Raw genomic sequence first — 18,904 nt, 5'->3', positions numbered from 1 at the left:
GATATTGAAGAATATCAGAACCCCAAAAGGTGGTTCGAACTCCATATAGATCTACATAATAATATTTAACTTACATGAAGTTAACTGCATGGCAAGCACTGATTTAAGTGAATTATATGTATACATTAACTGACTTAACCCCCACAATAACTTTGAAATGCAGGTGTACTATTAATAACCTCATTTTGCAGAAGAGAAACTGGAGTGCAAAGAGATTAAGTAACTCATCCAAGGTTGAACAGCTAGTAAATGGAGAAGCCAGAATTTGAACACAGACTCCATCCAGGTTCACGATCATTCTACTATGCTACTTCCCTATAATACTTTATCAGTCCATATTGGGAAGTTGTTACAAATATTATATTGGTCAAGTCCCTTTGGATTAGACTGCCTAAATTTCACACTTGCATCATGGACTCTACTTCTGCAGAAATATGACAATATAACTCAGATTGACATCTCTCTGGATTCACTTCCCATTTTATAGGAGGGACTGCACTATTGACTTATAAAAACTAAGTTCATATTTCTATTTAAATAGAATTTTAGGGATGTCCAGGTGGCTCAGTCAGTTAAGCATCCAACTCTTGATTTTGGTTCAGGTCATGATCTCATGGTCTTGTGAACCTGGGCGTGGAGCCTGCTTAGGATTCTCTCTCTCTCCTTCTCCTTCTGTCCTTTCACTGCTCATACTCTCTCTCTCTCAAACAAAAAAACAAAAAAACAAAAAAACAAAACCAAAAACACCCACAGAATTTTAGAAATGTTGGGGTTGGAGGTGGATAAAACATCTCACTATCTCCTGGTTGATTCCCTTTCTTTCAGGTAGGACTCCCTTAAATCTAGTTACTAAGATGCTTTAAGACAGGCAGCTATAACACTTCTTTTAATAAGAGAAGTAATGTAATGATAATGATTAAGAATCACATTTACAAATAAAGGTACTCAGATTGTGTTTACTCACTGTATGCACACCAAGAATTTGGAAATGCATATTACTTGGATACAATGGGTTAAAAGACTAATACCAGGATATGCGCAGAAAGTGTAAACATTTTTTGGATAAAGATACATGCCTTTACCTTACAATCTGATCCTATTTTTTCTGACTTTTTAACCTCAGGCCATTTGCCTCAAATGAGAATTTTCTTTTTTTAAAGTCATCATTCTTTTATTTAGGAGCTATATTTTTGGTTACGCACTCCTTACTTTGAAAATGCTCATCATTTTGTAGTGAGTAGATCTTTATTACACTATACATTCTATCACTGTATTTTAAAAATGAGTTGTTTGAGAAAATAACACAATCTCCTTCAGCTTTTGCTAATTTATAAATCTTGTATCATAGCTAATGAAAGGTAAATGCCAAGAATGTTTTCTGAAAGTGAAAATTCTGAGAAACATGCTCTGAGAATTTCCCCACGGTTCCTATTCTCTTTCTTTTTCTTAATGACATCAGAGTGTCACATGAAAGTATCTGGAGAAGCTCTCTCAGCTTCTCAGTGTTGCAACAAAACCGTGCAAGATAAACAAAATAAACGATTTTATACTATGTAAAGCATTATTTATTCTGTGTCCATGTGCGTGCGTGTGTGTGTGTGTGTGTGTGTGTGAGTGTGAAGCATGAGCTATTATTACTCATTTATTTTAGTTTAACTAAGTTCAGATAGCAAAATTTAAAGTACAGAAACACTTAAATGTCACTGATTACAATTGTCATTATTTTCTTAATTCTCTTTACTTCTATTGAAAAAAAAATCTTTTTATGATTATTTATTGGTTTTGAGAAAGACAGCAAGCATGAGTGGGGAGGGGCAGAGAGAGAGGGAGAGAGAAAATCCTGAGCCTGATGTGGAGCTCGAACATGTGAACCAGGAGATCATGACGTGACCGAAAATCAGGAGTCAGACACTTAACCAACTGAACCAACCAGGTGTCCCACGACTATTAAAATTTTTTAAATGAATTAGTTGGGTTGAAAAAACACAGACATATTTGGAAGAAGTGAAATGTGTAAATGTTCTAAAGGAGTTCTATGGCAGAAGAGGGATATTATGGGATTTACTGTCAAAAAGGGACTCACAGACACACTCAGAATTACATTTCACACCTTGAGACTGGAGCATATATTTACCTTTCTGAACCTTGTCACAGAGAAGGTAAATCTCTTCCCCTCCAGTTACACATCCAGCTGTCCTGTCCATTCTTACAATTTTCAAGTTGGACGCATTGGGGGCTTCTGTCCACAGGAGAAAAACAACAAACATCATGGTTTATCCTCAGCTTCACAAGCCATTCTCTTATGGGGAATCCTGCTCTTAGCACACATTAACCAAAAGAAAGTTTAAATAATTTATTGTGATGAGCATTAATATACAGAATTGTTTAATCAATATGTTGTACATGCTAAACTAAAATAACACTGTATGTTAATTATACTTTAATTAAAAAAACAAATAGATGCTTTCACTCATTGCTTTAACAAGGATACAAATAAAACAAAAAAACCTTCGCAAGTCTTCAGAAGTCTTCACTTCTTGAGCATGGATCATTCATTACCACTCAAACAAATGGGGCAGAAAGAACAGTGTTTGTTTCTTCTACTAACACAGTAAGAAAGATTCATACAGAAAGAGAAAGAGTTTTTCTGATGTTTCAGGAAGTTCCAAACCAATGGATTCGTGGAATTTCATTTGGGTCAAGACCTTCAATTATTTCCATGATACCGATATACTATTTATAAGAGTCTTAAAAATGTAGAAAAAGCACAATTTTCTTAAATTATTTATACATCTTTATTTTACAGAAAAGAAAAATGGAGCTGTAATATTTCTTTTCCCCAGACTAAATTAGAATTCTGTGTGGTTAGGGGCAAAAGTTTCTTGTGGTAATAGTATAAAGCTTCCTTTTTTTTTTTTTTTTTTGCTCCCACAGCTGCATTTTAAGGTGATCTTTAGTATACAAGTCTACATCATATTATAACTCTTTCACTTCCCTTCAAACTTGTTGAAATTAGAGAAATCAGTTAGCTGTTGTACTAGAGGCATGGAGTTTTCTACTTAGACCAAACTCTATAAACTTTCAGCGAGCCTAAATATCATGCTTGCAGGCTCTTTTGAAATATTTGTTCAATAAATCCTATACATAGCAAACAAGAAATCTGCATGGTAAATGCTGAAGACCATTGTAAAACTTTTTTAAAAAGTTCTAGGAAGTACAGACTGAAATAGAATTTTGAAGCCATGTACTATCTATGCTACTCATTCAGCTAACCCTCCTCTCTCGATAAAAGCTGTACTATGTAAGAATGAAGATGGACTAGAATAACAGTTGTTTTTATTAACATCTCTTTAGAGCCTCAATGAAAAATATTGAGATATTTTTCTATCTGAGAGTACCAACAGTATAGGAATTCATAAATAATAAAAGATTTGCCATTGTGAAATGGCATGTAAGAGACCAACATGTACATGTGAGGAAGGATAACCATATTTATTGGGCACCTCATAACATTCACTTCTAATCTAGACATCAACTTTTTTTAAGTGTATTTATTTTTAAATTTTTTTTTTTTCAACGTTTTTTATTTATTTTTGGGACAGAGAGAGACAGAGCATGAACGGGGGAGGGGCAGAGAGAGAGGGAGACACAGAATCAGAAACAGGCTCCAGGCTCCGAGCCATCAGCCCAGAGCCTGACGCGGGGCTCAAACTCACGGACCGCGAGATCGTGACCTGGCTGAAGTCGGACGCTTAACCGACTGCGCCACCCAGGCGCCCCAAAGTGTATTTATTTTTGAGAGAGAGAGAGAGAGAGAGAGAGAGAGAGAGAGAGAATCCTAAGCAAGCTCCTCGCTATTAGTGCAGAGCCCGACACAGGGGCTCGATTCCACAAACCAGGAGATCATGACCTGAGCTGAAGTCAAGAGTCGGACCCTTAACCGACTGAGCTACCCAGGCGTGCCTAGACATTAACTTTTTAAGCTAGAATTTAGCATTCCCATTTTGTAGACAATAAATGTGAGGCTCCAAGTGATTAAATTACTTGTCCTGGGACTTTGAGCTAGTAAGTAACTGCCAACGGTAGGGTTAGAAGTCGGTGCTTAATGCTACACCAAGCTGCCTCCTGTTAGAATTCAAGGACTCACTGCTGTCATAGATGGCATCCGATACCACGGGTTCCAGGCGCCTTGTGAAGCTGCCGGTGCTATCTGGGAGAAAAGCTGTAAACATGAGCCGCACCACGCTGAGGTCCATCTCCTTTGTCTGCTGAAGAGCTGCCTGGCGGATGATTTCCTTTTCCCGATCTAGGACCATACAGCACCGTGCATTCATACCCAGGGAAAGAGTAAAGTGAGCACGTTTTAGATAAGATGCTTTTGTAAAGCCCAAATAAAGAACATGAGTTAAAATAACTCTATTATTTTCTTTTGCAAGTATCTGTATTGCTAATAAAATTTTAAAAATTGTCTCATTTATATCACCCATATTAAAGGCATCAAAAGAAGACCTGGATTTTCTCTGGATTACAGTAAAAACTGTCCTCTGTGTACCAAATTACCTCTCTCTTTTTTTTTAAGTTTATTTATTTTTGAGAGAGACAGCGAGAGCACAAGCAGGGGAGGGGCACTGAGAGGGAGAGGGAGAATCCCAAGCAGGCTCCGCGCTGTCAGCACAGAGCCCGAGGCAGGGCTCAGATCTCATGAACTGTGAGATCATGACCTGAGCCGAAATCAAGAGTTGGACACTTGGACAGAGCCACCCAGGTGCCCCCAAATTGCCCCTCCTCTTTCTTATCTTCCCCTGACCTCTCCTTTTTCTCCCTACAATTATAGTTAAAGACAGCAAAGATGTGACATAATGGAATGCAACAAGCTGATGACACATCAGGTGTATTGCAAGCTGTGAAAATTAAGTATTCCAAAAGCTCTGTGAGCACAGGGACTACGTTCATTCCACAGTGCCCAGCACAGTGCCTGGCACATAGCAGGTGCTCAAAAAGTGCTTCTGGAGAAAGTCAATGACTCAACTGCATTTGACTCCTCCTTTGCCTCCTGGTGGAGCTTTTGTGCTGATGGATATAGTCATATTTAACTTACTACATCATCAGAGGTGATAATTCGAGTGGTGAGTACTATAAAAGAGCTACAGATGAAGAGGTATGGAATTGCAAAGGAGGGGAGCATCCAGAGGCTTTGGAACAGAGGAGATGTATGTATGTTCTAAATCTTGAAGGGATGGTACAACTTGAACTCATGAAGAGAGTAAAGGAAGGCATTCCAGGAAGAGGGAGCAGCAAGAATAGAAAGAATGTGCCATGGTGAGGAAGTGAGAAATCATGGTGCCTCTGTGGAATAGCTCAGTTTGGCAAGAAGGTATGCAGGGGGAAACAGTTGGAAACGCAGACTGGGGCCAACTTACAGAATTGGGATTTTGTAGGCAGCAGGGCAATACTGAGCGGTGGTGAGGTGGAGGCTTTTGTGAGACCCATCTGGTCACAGGGTATACACTGGATCACAAGTGGGGAGGGACAGAAGCAGAGCAAGGAAAATGGAGTGAGGAGTGGAGTGTGCGAGAGAGCACGGAAGAGCAGGGCCACAGACTAGAGATGCAACACAGGCAAGAAGGGTTCAGAGGTGACGGGAAGGTTTTGGGTCTGGATGTCAGAACATGTTCAGTGGAAAAACGGTGATCGATTTGGGGTTGCCGGAGTAGGAGGTGATCACAGGATTACCAGACCAATGGACAAGGTTTAAAAGCAGACACTTTTGTACGTGTGGTAGGACAAGGATTGGAGTTGAAAGAGAAAAATACAGGTAAAAGCAGGAAAACACAAAATCATAGCATTTGTATGAGAAAGAGAATAGTTTATGATGTGCCTGAAGAGCCCAAAGAGATTCCTTACCATAAGGTGAGCGGGGGAAGGCAGAAGAAGAGGTGTTCTTTGAACTAAGTGTTGAACTATGAACTGGGTTTGACAGGCTGGAAAGGGCAGGGTGGGGTGTTTTAGGTAGGTACCTACAGAGGTATGAATATGTATCAGGTATCGGGGGGTAGTAATGGGGAGAGGTGGGTACATGATGGAATTGGAGATGAATCTGGAAAGGTGGCTGGGGCCAGACTGAGAGCTTTGTGTACCAAGCTAGGGAGATACAAATTTTATTCTAGAAAATAGCAGGATGCCGTCAAAAGGTTTCTGAGCAGGGAAGGTGTGGTGGTGGTGTGGGGCACTAAATTCTGGGAGAAGGAGAAACATGAGGCACACAGAGGAGCACCTGGTCTACACACAAGCAAAGGAGAGCCTGATCTTGAAGGATCAAGGTTGGTGGCATGGCACTCACCTGTGAGCTGCCGGTCTCCTCCGCCTTCTGCTTGCAAATAGGCAAGATCAGGATGTACCAGAAGTCCGGGATTGTAGCCCTTTGTACATGCCTCTGTCATTCGTGCTTCCAGTGTTTCAAATACTTTTTTCTTTGTCACATGAAGTATACCTAAGTTTGCAAAGCTGGAGAAAAAGGCAAAAACAGCCACAACAAGCACTAAAGGTTAGGCAGTCAATGACTAGAGTCTGGTTTCACTTTAGCAAAATGGCTTTTAAAAAACACACAGGCCTCAATCACTGGAGCCCACACTGTAATCAAACACATTACTATTTCTACAGTGAAACATATAGAGTAGAGTTACCAAGGAATAATAAAGACTATAAACCACCACACATCGGGTCAGATTGGGTTTTGCCACCAAATGAGTCTGTGGCGAACTCAGCGAAATCTTTTGGTTTTCAGAGTTTATTAGATTTTCAAATGATGATTAAGCGAGTAGGGTATACGTGTGTGTGTGTGTGTGTGTGTGTGTGTGTGTGTATACATACATATACATATACATATACATATACATATACATATACACTACTAAGGAAGTTTTACCTAGACTCATTTTAAACAATTTTCCAGGACAGTTGTTTAAATTTTTTTTTCAAATTCTGAATACAGTACTAACTTATCTAAATTTTTTTTTTAAAGAATAAGAATAATATTATAACTCGAAGAATTTTTTTCTTTTGGCTCATCTTTGGCTTTCTGGATAGGATTTAAACTCTACATGGAGTCCCATCTTCTGTTGGGTGATCTGTGAGGCTGGAATTATTACCACTAGAATGCCATCGAATTCTCCATGTTTTCAGGATGGAGCACTTTTATCTCATGAAACCTACATACCTATAGGATAAAACATTTTAATAAGCTAAATAAAGCAATTTAAGGGATTTTGGAGAAATTATATAAAATACTCCAGACACTAATTTTTAAAGTTGATGAAACAAGAAAGTATATTCAATAAACATAATACAACAACAAAAAAGTACTTTACCAAGGAGACCCATTCATTCAACAAATATTTGTTCAGCTCCTTATTAGTGCCAGGCAGTGTCCTGGATGCTTTTGTCAGCACTCAGGAATCCCTCCCTCCATAGAATTTATGTGCTAGTGTAACCAGAGAGAAGAAACAAATAGAGAAGCAAATTTTACGGTATAATTGAGAAGGCATTAAGAGTACCAAGAAATAAATAAATAAAATAAATAAATAAGGTGGGAACGGAGAAAAGGAAAGGTACACTTAGAAGACATGATGCTTTAAAGTAGGGATAGGCCAGACAGGGAGTCACTGAAATGATGACAAGTGAGCAATGACTGAAAGAAGGTGAGGGAAAAGATGTGGATATACGGAAAAGTATTCAAGGTGGAAAGAGTAACAAGTTCAAAGACCCCGAGGGAGGACCACGACTGGTGTTTTCGGAAGACAATAGCAAGGAGGCCAATGCTGCTGGAGGAAAATCAGCAAGAGGCCAGTAGTAAGTGAAAAGTTCAAAGAGCCGGGGAGCCTGTGCGGCTCAGTCAGTTAAGCATCCGACTCTTGATTCTGGCTCAGGTCACGATCTCATGGTCGGGAGATCGAGACCCATGTTGGGCTCATGCTCAGCGCAGAGCCTGCTTGGGATTCTCTCTCTCTCCCCCTCTCTCTTTGCCCATCTCCCGATCTCTCTCTTTCTCTCAAAATAAATAAATAAACATTTAAAAACAAAAAGAAAAGTTCAAAGAGCAAAGTGGGGGCACAGATCTTTTAAAGCCTTGTAAGCTTTTGCCAAGACTTTTCTTTTGCTCTGGCTTTTATTCAGAAAGAAAGAAAAAAGATTAGTAAGGGAAAGACAGAAATATTGTAACAACTGGACTAGATGAAACAAAGACAAAGATAGTCTAAGATAATAAGGACTAAGATGATGTGGGAAGACCAGATGAACTAGGCGAAGAAAATATAGAAGGTGAAGGCAGAATGAGATGAGCACTCATACAGAGGTCCAGAGATACAACGAGACACGTGTCCAGACAGTGATAGAAAAAAGTAGGACATGATTGTGGCATAATGTATACATTTATTAAATCGCTATGCTGTGCACCTGGGACTAATGTAAACATTGTGTGTCAATTATACTAAAAAAGAAAAAGTAGAATAGCTGAGACACACAGAGAAGAAAACAGACCAAGAGAATATAAACTCCTGAGGGCAGAGATCTCTGGTGCCTAGAACAGTGCCTGACATATGGGTGTCTAACACGTGTCTGTTGAATAAATGAATGCATGAATTAGCACAGCACAGAAAAGGTGCAATGGGACATGATGACATGCCTGGAGGCACAGGTAGTTTTTTAATAGAAACAACACCTCCATCTTTTGGCCTTTTAGGCTGGACTCCTATATAGAACGTGTACCTCCATATAGGTAATGACACTGGCAAACATCTGTTACACTTTACCACATATAAAGTGATTTTCACGCACATTATTTAACTAATCCCCGTGAAAAAGGCGTCATCCTTATGTGAATAACTTACTTACTCTGGTAATAAATGGAACAATATAGAAGCCAGTCTTCTGTTTCAGATAATGATGGGAGTAACAGAGACCAGATTGAGTCTTTCACCTTACATAACATAAAACATATGAAAAAATGGTTTTCCAACACTGAACAATGGCAGCACAGGACACTGATCCTTAAGAGAGCAACTAAGGTGAATCCTACAATTATGCTGGTTTAATGCCTAGAGTTTTCTGATTGCAGCATAGGAAGGGAGACTCTAAACAGACCTGGCCATCTCCCCGAGTTTGGAGATTGAGTTAAAAATCTGAGAAGGCCAAAGGGGCCAGAATTCACAGGCAGAGAACCAGAGAAGAGCCACACACAGAGATACTCAGAGATGTACACAGGTTTTGCCTTGAGTCTTCAGCTAAGTACTGATTGGAGATGTGTGTGACGAAACAACCCAAGGCTGAGGAAAAATCTAAACAAAACAAGAAAAACAAAAAACAAAAAACAACCAAGAAGAAGCAGACAAAGATTTCTTGGAGCACACATGGGGCTGGAATAGTTCAAGAAATCTTGTAATACATAAATCATCAGCATGAATATTCAGAAAGTTACTGGCTTTGCAATGGTGTCAAATTAACCCTAAAGGCTGCTCCTGTTTCCCTAACAAAGCTTAGAAGTAAGTCTAGGAAGGATAAAACTGCTCCCAAATTTAATTTCTATCAATGTTCAAAAATATTCAAAGGCATACAAAAGAAAGAAAGAGAGAAAGAAAGAAAGAAAGAAAGAAAGAAAGAAAGAAAGAAAAGAAAAAGAAAAAGGACAGCATGCAACAATCCGAAATTCAAAATGTCTGCCATTCAATCAAAAATTATCAGGCATGCAAAAAATAGGAAAATACAACTCATAATGAGGATAAAAATCTATCAATAGCAACAGATCCAGATGTGAGACAGAACACAGAATTTAAAGACACATACATTGAAATAGCTATTATGGATATATTGTATAGGGTCAAGATAATAAAAAGCTTTAGAATATTAAGGAGACACATGGAAGATATTTAAAAAAAGACCTCCAGCAAACCTATAGAGATGAAAAAACGGCAATGTCTCAAAAGAAAAATACACCGAATGGAATGAAAAACAGATTAGACACTACAGACAAAAGGATTAGTGAACTTGAGAACACAGTGATAGAATTGTTCAAAATGAAACACAGGAAAAAGAACAAATTTTAAAAAGACAGATCTCCAGTGAGCTGTGGGATAATTTTAAAAGCCAAATACACATGTAATTGGTGCTTCAGGAGAAGAGGAAAATGAGGAGTGGATGGAAAAAATATTTTGAAAAGTAATAGCTGACAAGTTTAAAATTTATTTAAAAAAACTATAAACCCAGAGATCCAAAAATCTCAATGAACCCCAAGCACAAACAACATGAAGAAAACTACGTTAATGCCCATTTAATCAAACTGCTTCAAATTAGTGAGGAGAAAGGAAAAACTAATAAAGAGAAAATCTAGAGCTGATAGAGAAGATACGGCACTTGATGTGAAGAGGAACAAAATATCAGGAGGGCAGCAGACCTCTTGATGGAAGCAAGGCAAAAGCCAGAACACCTATGGGGTAGTATATTTTCAGAATGTGAAAGAAGAACTCTGTCAACTTGGAATTCTATATTCTTCAAAAATATCTTTCTAAAACAGAGACAAAGTAAAGAGCTTATAGACGTTTGATAACTGAAGAACTGATCAGCAGCAGACCAGCAGTAGAAGAAAAAGGAGAGGAAGGGCTTCAGGCAGAAAAAAATGGCACCAGACAGAAATGTTGACCTATGAAACAGAATGATGGGCACTGTAAATGATAAATACATGTTTAAATATAAGTACTTTTTTCCTTATTTAAAATTTCTTTTAAAAGATAATTGAGCATAGGGGCACCTGGGTGGGTGGCTCAGTTGGTTAAGTGTCCGACTTTGGCTCAGGCATGATCTTGTGGTTGACCAGTTTGAGCCCCATGTCAGACTCTGTGCTGACAGTTCAGAGCCTGAAGCCTGATTCGGATTCTGTGTCTCCCTGTCTCTCTGCCCCTCCCATACTCATGCTCTGTCTCTCTCTGCCTCTCAAAAATAAATAAATGTTAAAAAAGAAAAGATAATTGAGCATTAAAAACAAAAATAAAAAACAATATATTGTGGAACTTATCACATATATAGATGTAAAATAGAGTACACAATAGCACAAGGGCCGAGAGGGGAAACTGAAGTGTTGTTCATATATGATATATGAAGACACACGGTGTTACTCAAAGGGAGACTAAGATAAGTGAAAGATGTATATAGTGTAACAAGCTGTAAAACAACTTCTAAAAACTATAGAGGTATAAACCAAAAGGAAGATAAAATAAAATCATAATTAATCTAAAAGAAGGCAGAAAAAAGAGGAAAAGGGGAACAAAAATCAGACGTGACAAGCAGAAAACAAATAGCAAGAGGGTAGAATGAAACACAGCTCTATGAGTAATCAGATTAAATACAGATTATTTAAACACCTCAATTAAAAGGCAGAGAGCATCGGATGGAATAAAAATAATAAGACCCAACCATATGCGGTGCATATTTACTTTGAATATTAAGACACAAACAGCTTAAAACTAAGAGGATGGAAAAAAAAATGTTCCAAGCTAAGGTTAATCAAAATAAAGCTGAAATACGTAAAACAGTATCAGTCAAGGTAGATTTTAGAGCAAAAATATTACCAGGGATAAAAGAGGGTCATCTCATAATGATAAAGGGATCAATTCATTGAGTGGACATAAGAATCCTAAATGTTTATGTATCTAATAAAAGAACTTCACAATACAAGAAGCAAAATCTTACAAACTGGAGGAAGAAACAGATATATCTATAAATATAGTCTGAGATTTCAACACCCATCTGTCAATAATTTCTAGAACAAGTAGGGGGAAAGTCAGTAAGGATACAGAAGACTTGAACAACACTATCACACAACTTGACCTGACATTTTAGAACATGCATTCAACTTGATTAGACTAGTCATTCTTTTTAAGTGCACAAGGAACATTTACCAAGACATAACATATTCTGATCCATAAAGCAAGTCTCAATAAACTTAAAAGGACTGAAATCATACAAAGTATCCTCTTAACAGTACTGAATTAAATTAGATATCCATAAATGAAAGATATCTAGGCAGGGGTATATTTAAATGAAGAGGTAGTAATTAATTGTCGAAGCTGGGTGATGAGTACAATGGGGGTTCATTATGCTATGCTTTCTACTTTTGTGTATGTTTGAAAATTTATAGAATAAAATGTAAAAGAAAACAAGAGTGGACATTATTATTAAAAGACAGCACATGCAACTTAAAAAATCGAGAATCATAAATGTTAATACATGGGAATTCAAGATGATACAGCCACTTTGGAAAACAATATGGTAGTTTCTTATCAAGACAAATGGACTCTTAGCATCTGTCCCTTCATTTTCACTCCTCTGTATTTACCCAAGCCCCCCAAAAATGAAAACTTATGTTCACACAAAAAGTGGTTCTCTCATCCAAAATGGAAAATAAACTTCATGTTCGTTAGCAGGTGGATTGATAAACAGACTGTGATACATCAATACAATGCAATACTACTTAGTAATGAAAAGGAATAAGACCGCTGATACACACAACAACCTGGAGGAATCTTAAATGCATGATACTAAGTGAAAGAAGCCAGACTCAAAAAGGCTACATATTGCATGATTCCATTTGTATGTCATTCTGGAACATTCCTATATGTATAGGAGACAGATCAGGAGTTGTCATGGGGTGGACTGCAAGGTAGAGCTGACTCTAAAGGGGCACACAGGATTTTGGGGGCAATGGTACTATTCTATACCTTCCTTGACTGTGATTCTTATTTGAGTACTTGTCAAAATTCATAGACCTGTACGCTTCAAAGAGTTAATATTAGAGGCGCCTGGGTGGCTCAGTCGATTGATTGTCTGACTTCAGCTCAGGTCATGATCTTGCAGTCTGTGAGTTCGAGCCCCACGTCAGGCTCTGTGCTGACAGCTCAGAGCCTGGAGCCTGCTTCGGATTCTGTCTCCCTGTCTCTCTGCCCCTCTCCCGCTCGCACTCTGTCTCTCTCTCTTTCTCTGAAAAATAAATCAAAACTAAAAAAAATTTAAAAAGTAATATAAAGTGACCAAAAGTGACTTTAATTAGCAGCCAGGTTTGAAATCCTCTGCACTGTGCCAGATGTTTCCATTATCATCATCATCATCATCATCATCATCATCATCATCTGAGAACCACTGCTGCCCTCTGGGTTGGTTTGAATCCCCATGTCATTAGGTTGGGATTCTACAGTGGCCCTTCCATCTGGCCCTTCTACCTGTCAGGACTCAAACACTGATTTATAGCTGGCACAAGATTCAAAAGCACCCCTGACTCACAATATATACTTTAATTTGGAAGTTGGACACTTCCAATTTCACTCCATATTTTGTCCATTTTCTCCAAACAGCATCTTTTCTGTGTGTTAAGGTTTAATATTATGAAACTGCTAGTAATCGTTTTTGGACCTACAAAACCACCAATTTAATAGCTCATTGACGGAGGCCTTGTTTCTCTTTTATATTTATATATTTACTTCTAGTGCTTACAATTGGTATATGCTGTAAATATTAGTTAAAAAAAAAAGACTTCACATCTCTCTAAATTAGGGCTGCCAGGAAACAGAGGGTGTGGTGATTATTGGTAAGGAAAGTGGCTTAAAGAAAGTCAAGTAACAGATAGTTTCCACTGATTGAAAACTTCAGAGAACTAAAATGTTGTTGAAACACATTGTTGACCTTCAAGGTCAAAAATAAAACACCAAATTAAAATTATTTTTATGAGGACAGACACTAACAGCTAACTAAACAAATGAGTAAGAAATACGAAGACAAAATGAAAGCTAAATAAAAAAAAAAAGTCTTAAGGTAAAACCCCACAGATTTAAGCACTCAAACCTCCAATCATGCCTTAGTCATCAAAAAATGAGTATTTTAATATGGATAGCAAAATATATTTGAAAATAGAAACTAAATTTTATTGATAAACCTAAAGAAAAGTTAATTCTTTGGTTTTGATAATTTATTTAATTTTGTTTTTATTTTTTTAATTTTAGTTTTAGTATAGTTAACATATGGTTTTGTTGTACAATATAGTGACTCGATAGGTTCATATATTACTCAGTGCTCATCAAGGTAAGTGTACTCCTAATCCCATCTCACCCATCCCCTACCCATCACCCCTCTGGCTTTGATAATTTAAAAGTTATTTATCTCCTCAGTGTCATTTTTTATAGATCCTCTTTGATGTGCTGGATTGGTGCCCTGCTTGTGAATATATACTCTTAACCTAAGCTATATTAATGAAAATAGGTAATCTTGATTCCATTTCTAGTATTGACAAATCTAAGGAATAACTCTGGCTATCTTCCTAAATTTCTCTCTGTGCTATTCTTACCTACAAGTTAGAGCCAAATAATAATAATCAATGACACTCCATAAATAAGTATGTGGCAAGTCTGCTCATGTTAATTTCGTAGTATTAGCTAATAGTTCAGACTAGAATTTGTGAGAGGTAAAAGGCCTGGAGATAAACTATGGAACCCAATGCTGATATTGTATAAGAGAAGAAGTTAAAGTGCTCAGGAAGTCATGCAAATTGCCCCCAATCCTACTGTAGAGTGTGACAGAAATGAAAACAGAATTCTGGTTTCCAGACTCCTAGCTTGATATTCTCTCTACTAACATGTAACAGGTTCTGACATCGGAAACTTAAAAAAAATTAAAAAGTAAGAGAGACAAATAAATCACGAAGGAAATATTATATTTTAGGAAACACTGTAAGCATAAGTTTCTCAGCTAAAAATCGATTATAAAAGGAGTATCAGTGTTTCATAGAACATTCTGAAAAGGAAAGTCTACTGAATCTATTGTAACTTTTAAGTGGCATCCTCTTGACTAAATTTCTCAGTGAAACTGTATAGGGTCACAGAATCCCGCATCACTATGATGAGACATCTTGATAACCAAACTTAGGTCATGTAGATGCTCAAAATGTTTGTTGAATGAATGAGTGAATGAATGAGTTCTCCCAACTACGGAACTCCATTACAAGAGAGGAAAGGATTTCCTCCCTTTCCTTAGAAACAGGGAACTTCTACTCCCGCTCGCTGTAGGTCTCAAAACTAAATAACCATTAGTTCCTTCTAAAACCCTGGAAGATTACTAAGCCAAGCCACAGAAACACCAAATTATAGACAACATACTGGCAGCTTTATAATAACAAATATTATTAGTAAGGAACTTCATCTATAATTTCCTCTAAAGGCTGTGATTATCACACAGATTAAACAGAACCAACACTTCAAACTGACAGCAGCCTTTTGGGGTAAATCCGCAGAAACACTAAGTGATCAATTAGTCTGAAACTCTGACAATTACCCTGCATTTCAAAGCTCTCCTAGGTCAGTCGGGAACTGTAAAGAGTAGTCCAAAACAGACGAGGAACCAACTGTGACATACAACAGGAAACAGGCCAGTCTTTCAAGAGAATGTTGAAACAAGTTCATATAAAGCACAACAGAATTTTTCAAATCAATTTAAACTTCTTCCTCCAATCTAGAGTCTTTTTTTTTTCCCCTAACATCAAAAGAATCAGATTTTAGTGACTTAAAAGAAAGCTCTCTCTCTAGGTTTTTCACACTTGAATATTTTCACAGTCAAACAAAGAAATACCTAGGAACATGAAAGTTCAACCTCCCCAATAACAACCAACTTAAAACTTGATCGGAATTCAAAGCCTGAAATGCTACCATCAACTTAATTACAGTTGATATAAATAATTCCTTTCTTTTGAGTGAATAGTCCAGATTAACTGGGATTTTATCATGAACTGTTTAAACCAGCAGTAGGACACCCTAGAAGACATTCTTAAAAATTAAACAAAATTAATTTAAAATTTCTTACTCCTTTTGGGCTGAATTTATTTTGTAATACTTCATTCACTTAAAATTCCTTGTTCTATCTGTCTAACTCTTAAATGAGTATGTCCCTTTGTATTTACATTTCAAGTCTAATGAATGCCAAAACAAATTTGCATTCCTTGGCTTCTTAATCTGAGCACACTTTCTAAACAGCATAGAGCTGAAACAATATTTATCTATCTATTTCATGGTGAAAATGTTCACGCTATAAATCCAAACTCATTAGTTCATTAAAAGAATCATCAAGGTGTTTATTTCTGTTAGGTTTCTTCTAATTAGTCCTTATCTTTATCTCCAGAAGGAAGATACTGCTGAAAGTGGTACAAATGCTTCATACATGAAGTAACCATAATTTATTATCCCCTCTGGGCCACTTTCGAAAGGGGGTGCTATAAATAATTTGGCCAGGACCACAGGTACAAAGTCAGGAAAACCCAGACATGTGGGTAATCTTTCTCCTGGGAGTTCAAGTGAGAGCTCACCTTTTCATTTTAAGGCCCTCTGAGGATCTTGGGCAGGTTCCTAATGAAAGGGGTGTGTTCCAAGCCTTCGGGCGCCATGTTTATCTGATCATACCTTCCAAGGTATCATCCACCCTCACTTACCCGACCACCATGTCCTTGGGTCCGGCGGTTACAGTGCAGATCCCGTCCTCACAGTGTTTTCCCACCAGGCTGTGTGCATGCAGGTGGATGTTTTTTCCATTTGTGACCAACTGAACAATAACCTTTGCAGGTCCCACATAGTTGCAGATCTATACAAGAAGCACATTGAAAAAGTTAGTACATCTGACTATACTGTAGCATGGAAAAACACTTAAGACAAACCAGTAAGTATAAAAAGTACGTGATACAATATTAGGCATACCTATACATATAGGACCGCAGCTCCATTTTTCAAACTGGGTGAGGAGCAAATGGTGGGATGGAGATCAATTAAAATGCTAATGCCGGTTGTTAGTTGTTGTGTGTGGAGAGGATACACTCCCGCAGCAGGCCATTTCTAATGCTGCATGTACTGTTAAAGTTGGAATAGCACATCTCGGCTGCTGTGTAGCCATGAAGCGTCCCTTTCCTACTAACCAAGAACACACTTCATCTGCACCCTCATCACAACGGCCAGCCATGGGTGCTGGGAAAAGATCCACGAGAAGGGATTTGGGACTGATGGATTGATGGAAATAGAAGGAGAGAGAGGAGTAGAAACAGTGTACCTCAAGTCTCTGCCATGAGATTAGGCAGGAGGTGGAGTCTTGCCAGGGAAGGGGCTCTGAAATGTCCTCGGTCAGGACACGTCAGCCTTTGGCAGCGCTCTCTGCTATGAGCTCTGACAACTGAGTTACGTATATCCAGGTCGCAGTACGTCAATTCAAATAAATGCACTTCCTACGTGCAAATCCTTAGATCTGACACCTACTTAGCGCTTGTCTTATAAAACCATATTTTTCCACTTAAGATAACTCATCTTTTTAAGTGTTATGCCTTTAAAATGATGACAACAGCAATAAAAAGGAAGTAGCACGGAGAAAATGGCATTTTAAAGCAAAGACAGCTTGGACACCCTTTCTCCTCTAGTTGGTCCTCCAGCCCCCTGTAGCCAGTAGACCACAGATTCCTCCCTTGAGAAAGCCCCAATATTAAAATCATACTAACAGAATAGACCAATTTGCCTTATGTTTACTTTTCTGAATCCCACAAGGCAGAATTCTGTGATAAATTCAGCCAAACTATTGGAAATGCACTGTATTTCCTCAAAGGGTAACCAGGCACCCTGGTTTGCCTGGGACAGGGTGGGGGGTGGGGTTCCCAGGGCTTTCAGGCTAACACTGGGAAGAGTTCGTCACCCTATTTCCTTAGCGCATATTTTCTCCCTTTGAGGGAGTGAGTGAACCTAAACCCAGGATCTCCCAACCATATGATCATTAGAGATATTTTAATCTGTACAAGCAGCCCATAGCTTGGAAGGAAAAGAAAGTGGACAGGAATCCCATCTAGCCACAAATCCTTGATGTAAGTCTTTCTGACATAAACTTGAGGAAGAATCTACACTTGCCAATTAAATTTCTTGGAAAAAGACAGAATCCCTTTCAACCAGTCTACTTCTCCTATAAATACCATCAAACAGATCCATATTCCATTGAGGCAAGGTTTTGTTAGGATTTTTTCAGTATGGATTTTTTTTTCCCAGTCCAATCTCTCATTGCAAGAGTTGAGAAGAAGTTGATCAGGGCTGGGACTGTTTGGCAGAGGGTTTGGGGGAGAGAAGTTTCCTGCCCTGAGCAAAGGACAGAATCCTTTCTAATCAATAGTGCAGCTCCCCTCGAAAACCCTAGGGCCTCTTTGCCTGAACTTCAGCCCAGAGCTGCTGCTAAAGTTTGCTTTCAAACCCTGTAATGCTCCTTCCCAAGAAGTGGCCTTCTGTCCTTGCAGAGCAAACTCATCACAAAGAATGTTAAGGATTAAATTTGTTTTTGACCACCAGCTCAAAGCACAAATAAATAATTTCTTAAATAGGTACAGCACTTAAAAAAGCCTTCTGGGCATACAAATAATTATGAACTTGGTTTCTTTCCCTTTTAAAAGATGCAGAAGAAAGCCTCTGCCCTTCAGGACAGGACAGGACAGGACACGGAATGAAAAGTTCTGGGTTTGCTCCAAAACTGGTTGTTGTGCCTGCATACCCCCTGGATTGCCGATGCCAGTTCAGGGCCATGGTGTCAACATGTGAGATCAGCCTTTGTTATGATGACATATTCTACAGGGACTTCTTTAGCAGTAAATGAACAGTGAAAAGCACTAAATAGACCATGTAATTGCACTTCTAAGTGCATGGAGCACAGAAATGCAACAGTGTAAGGCATGATGAAATGCTTCACTTGGGTGAAATCAGGGAGGCTTTCCACCTAAGCAGAACATCGGAAGGAATCCAGCGATCACAGCCCCATCGCTCTGGATAGTGGGACCCTTCAATTTCCCCACTGGGAAGGAATCAGTCACTAG

General features: G+C 38.4%; 1 protein-coding gene across 2 annotated transcripts in view; it reads right to left on the bottom strand.

The window, feature by feature from the left end:
- NFKB1 (nuclear factor kappa B subunit 1) overlaps window positions 1–18,904 on the bottom strand; it is a 119,614-nt gene that overhangs the window by 34,846 nt on the left and 65,864 nt on the right. For both annotated transcript variants that reach the window (XM_060654542.3, XM_078445855.2), the window contains exons 6-9: window positions 16,511–16,659; window positions 6,341–6,504; window positions 4,148–4,306; window positions 2,135–2,239 (exon numbers count right to left, since the gene is read on the bottom strand). In XM_060654542.3, the coding sequence (XP_060510525.2) occupies window positions 2,135–2,239; window positions 4,148–4,306; window positions 6,341–6,504; window positions 16,511–16,659 (577 nt within the window). The remainder of the gene's footprint in view (window positions 1–2,134; window positions 2,240–4,147; window positions 4,307–6,340; window positions 6,505–16,510; window positions 16,660–18,904) is intronic.

Source organism: Panthera onca, chromosome B1 (genome assembly GCF_046562875.1).
Source record: "Panthera onca isolate mPanOnc1 chromosome B1, mPanOnc1 haplotype 2, whole genome shotgun sequence".
NCBI classification, from domain to species: domain Eukaryota; kingdom Metazoa; phylum Chordata; class Mammalia; order Carnivora; family Felidae; genus Panthera; species Panthera onca.
Note: the sequence above shows the minus strand (reverse complement) of the source record. Positions and strands in the feature narration are given on the sequence as shown.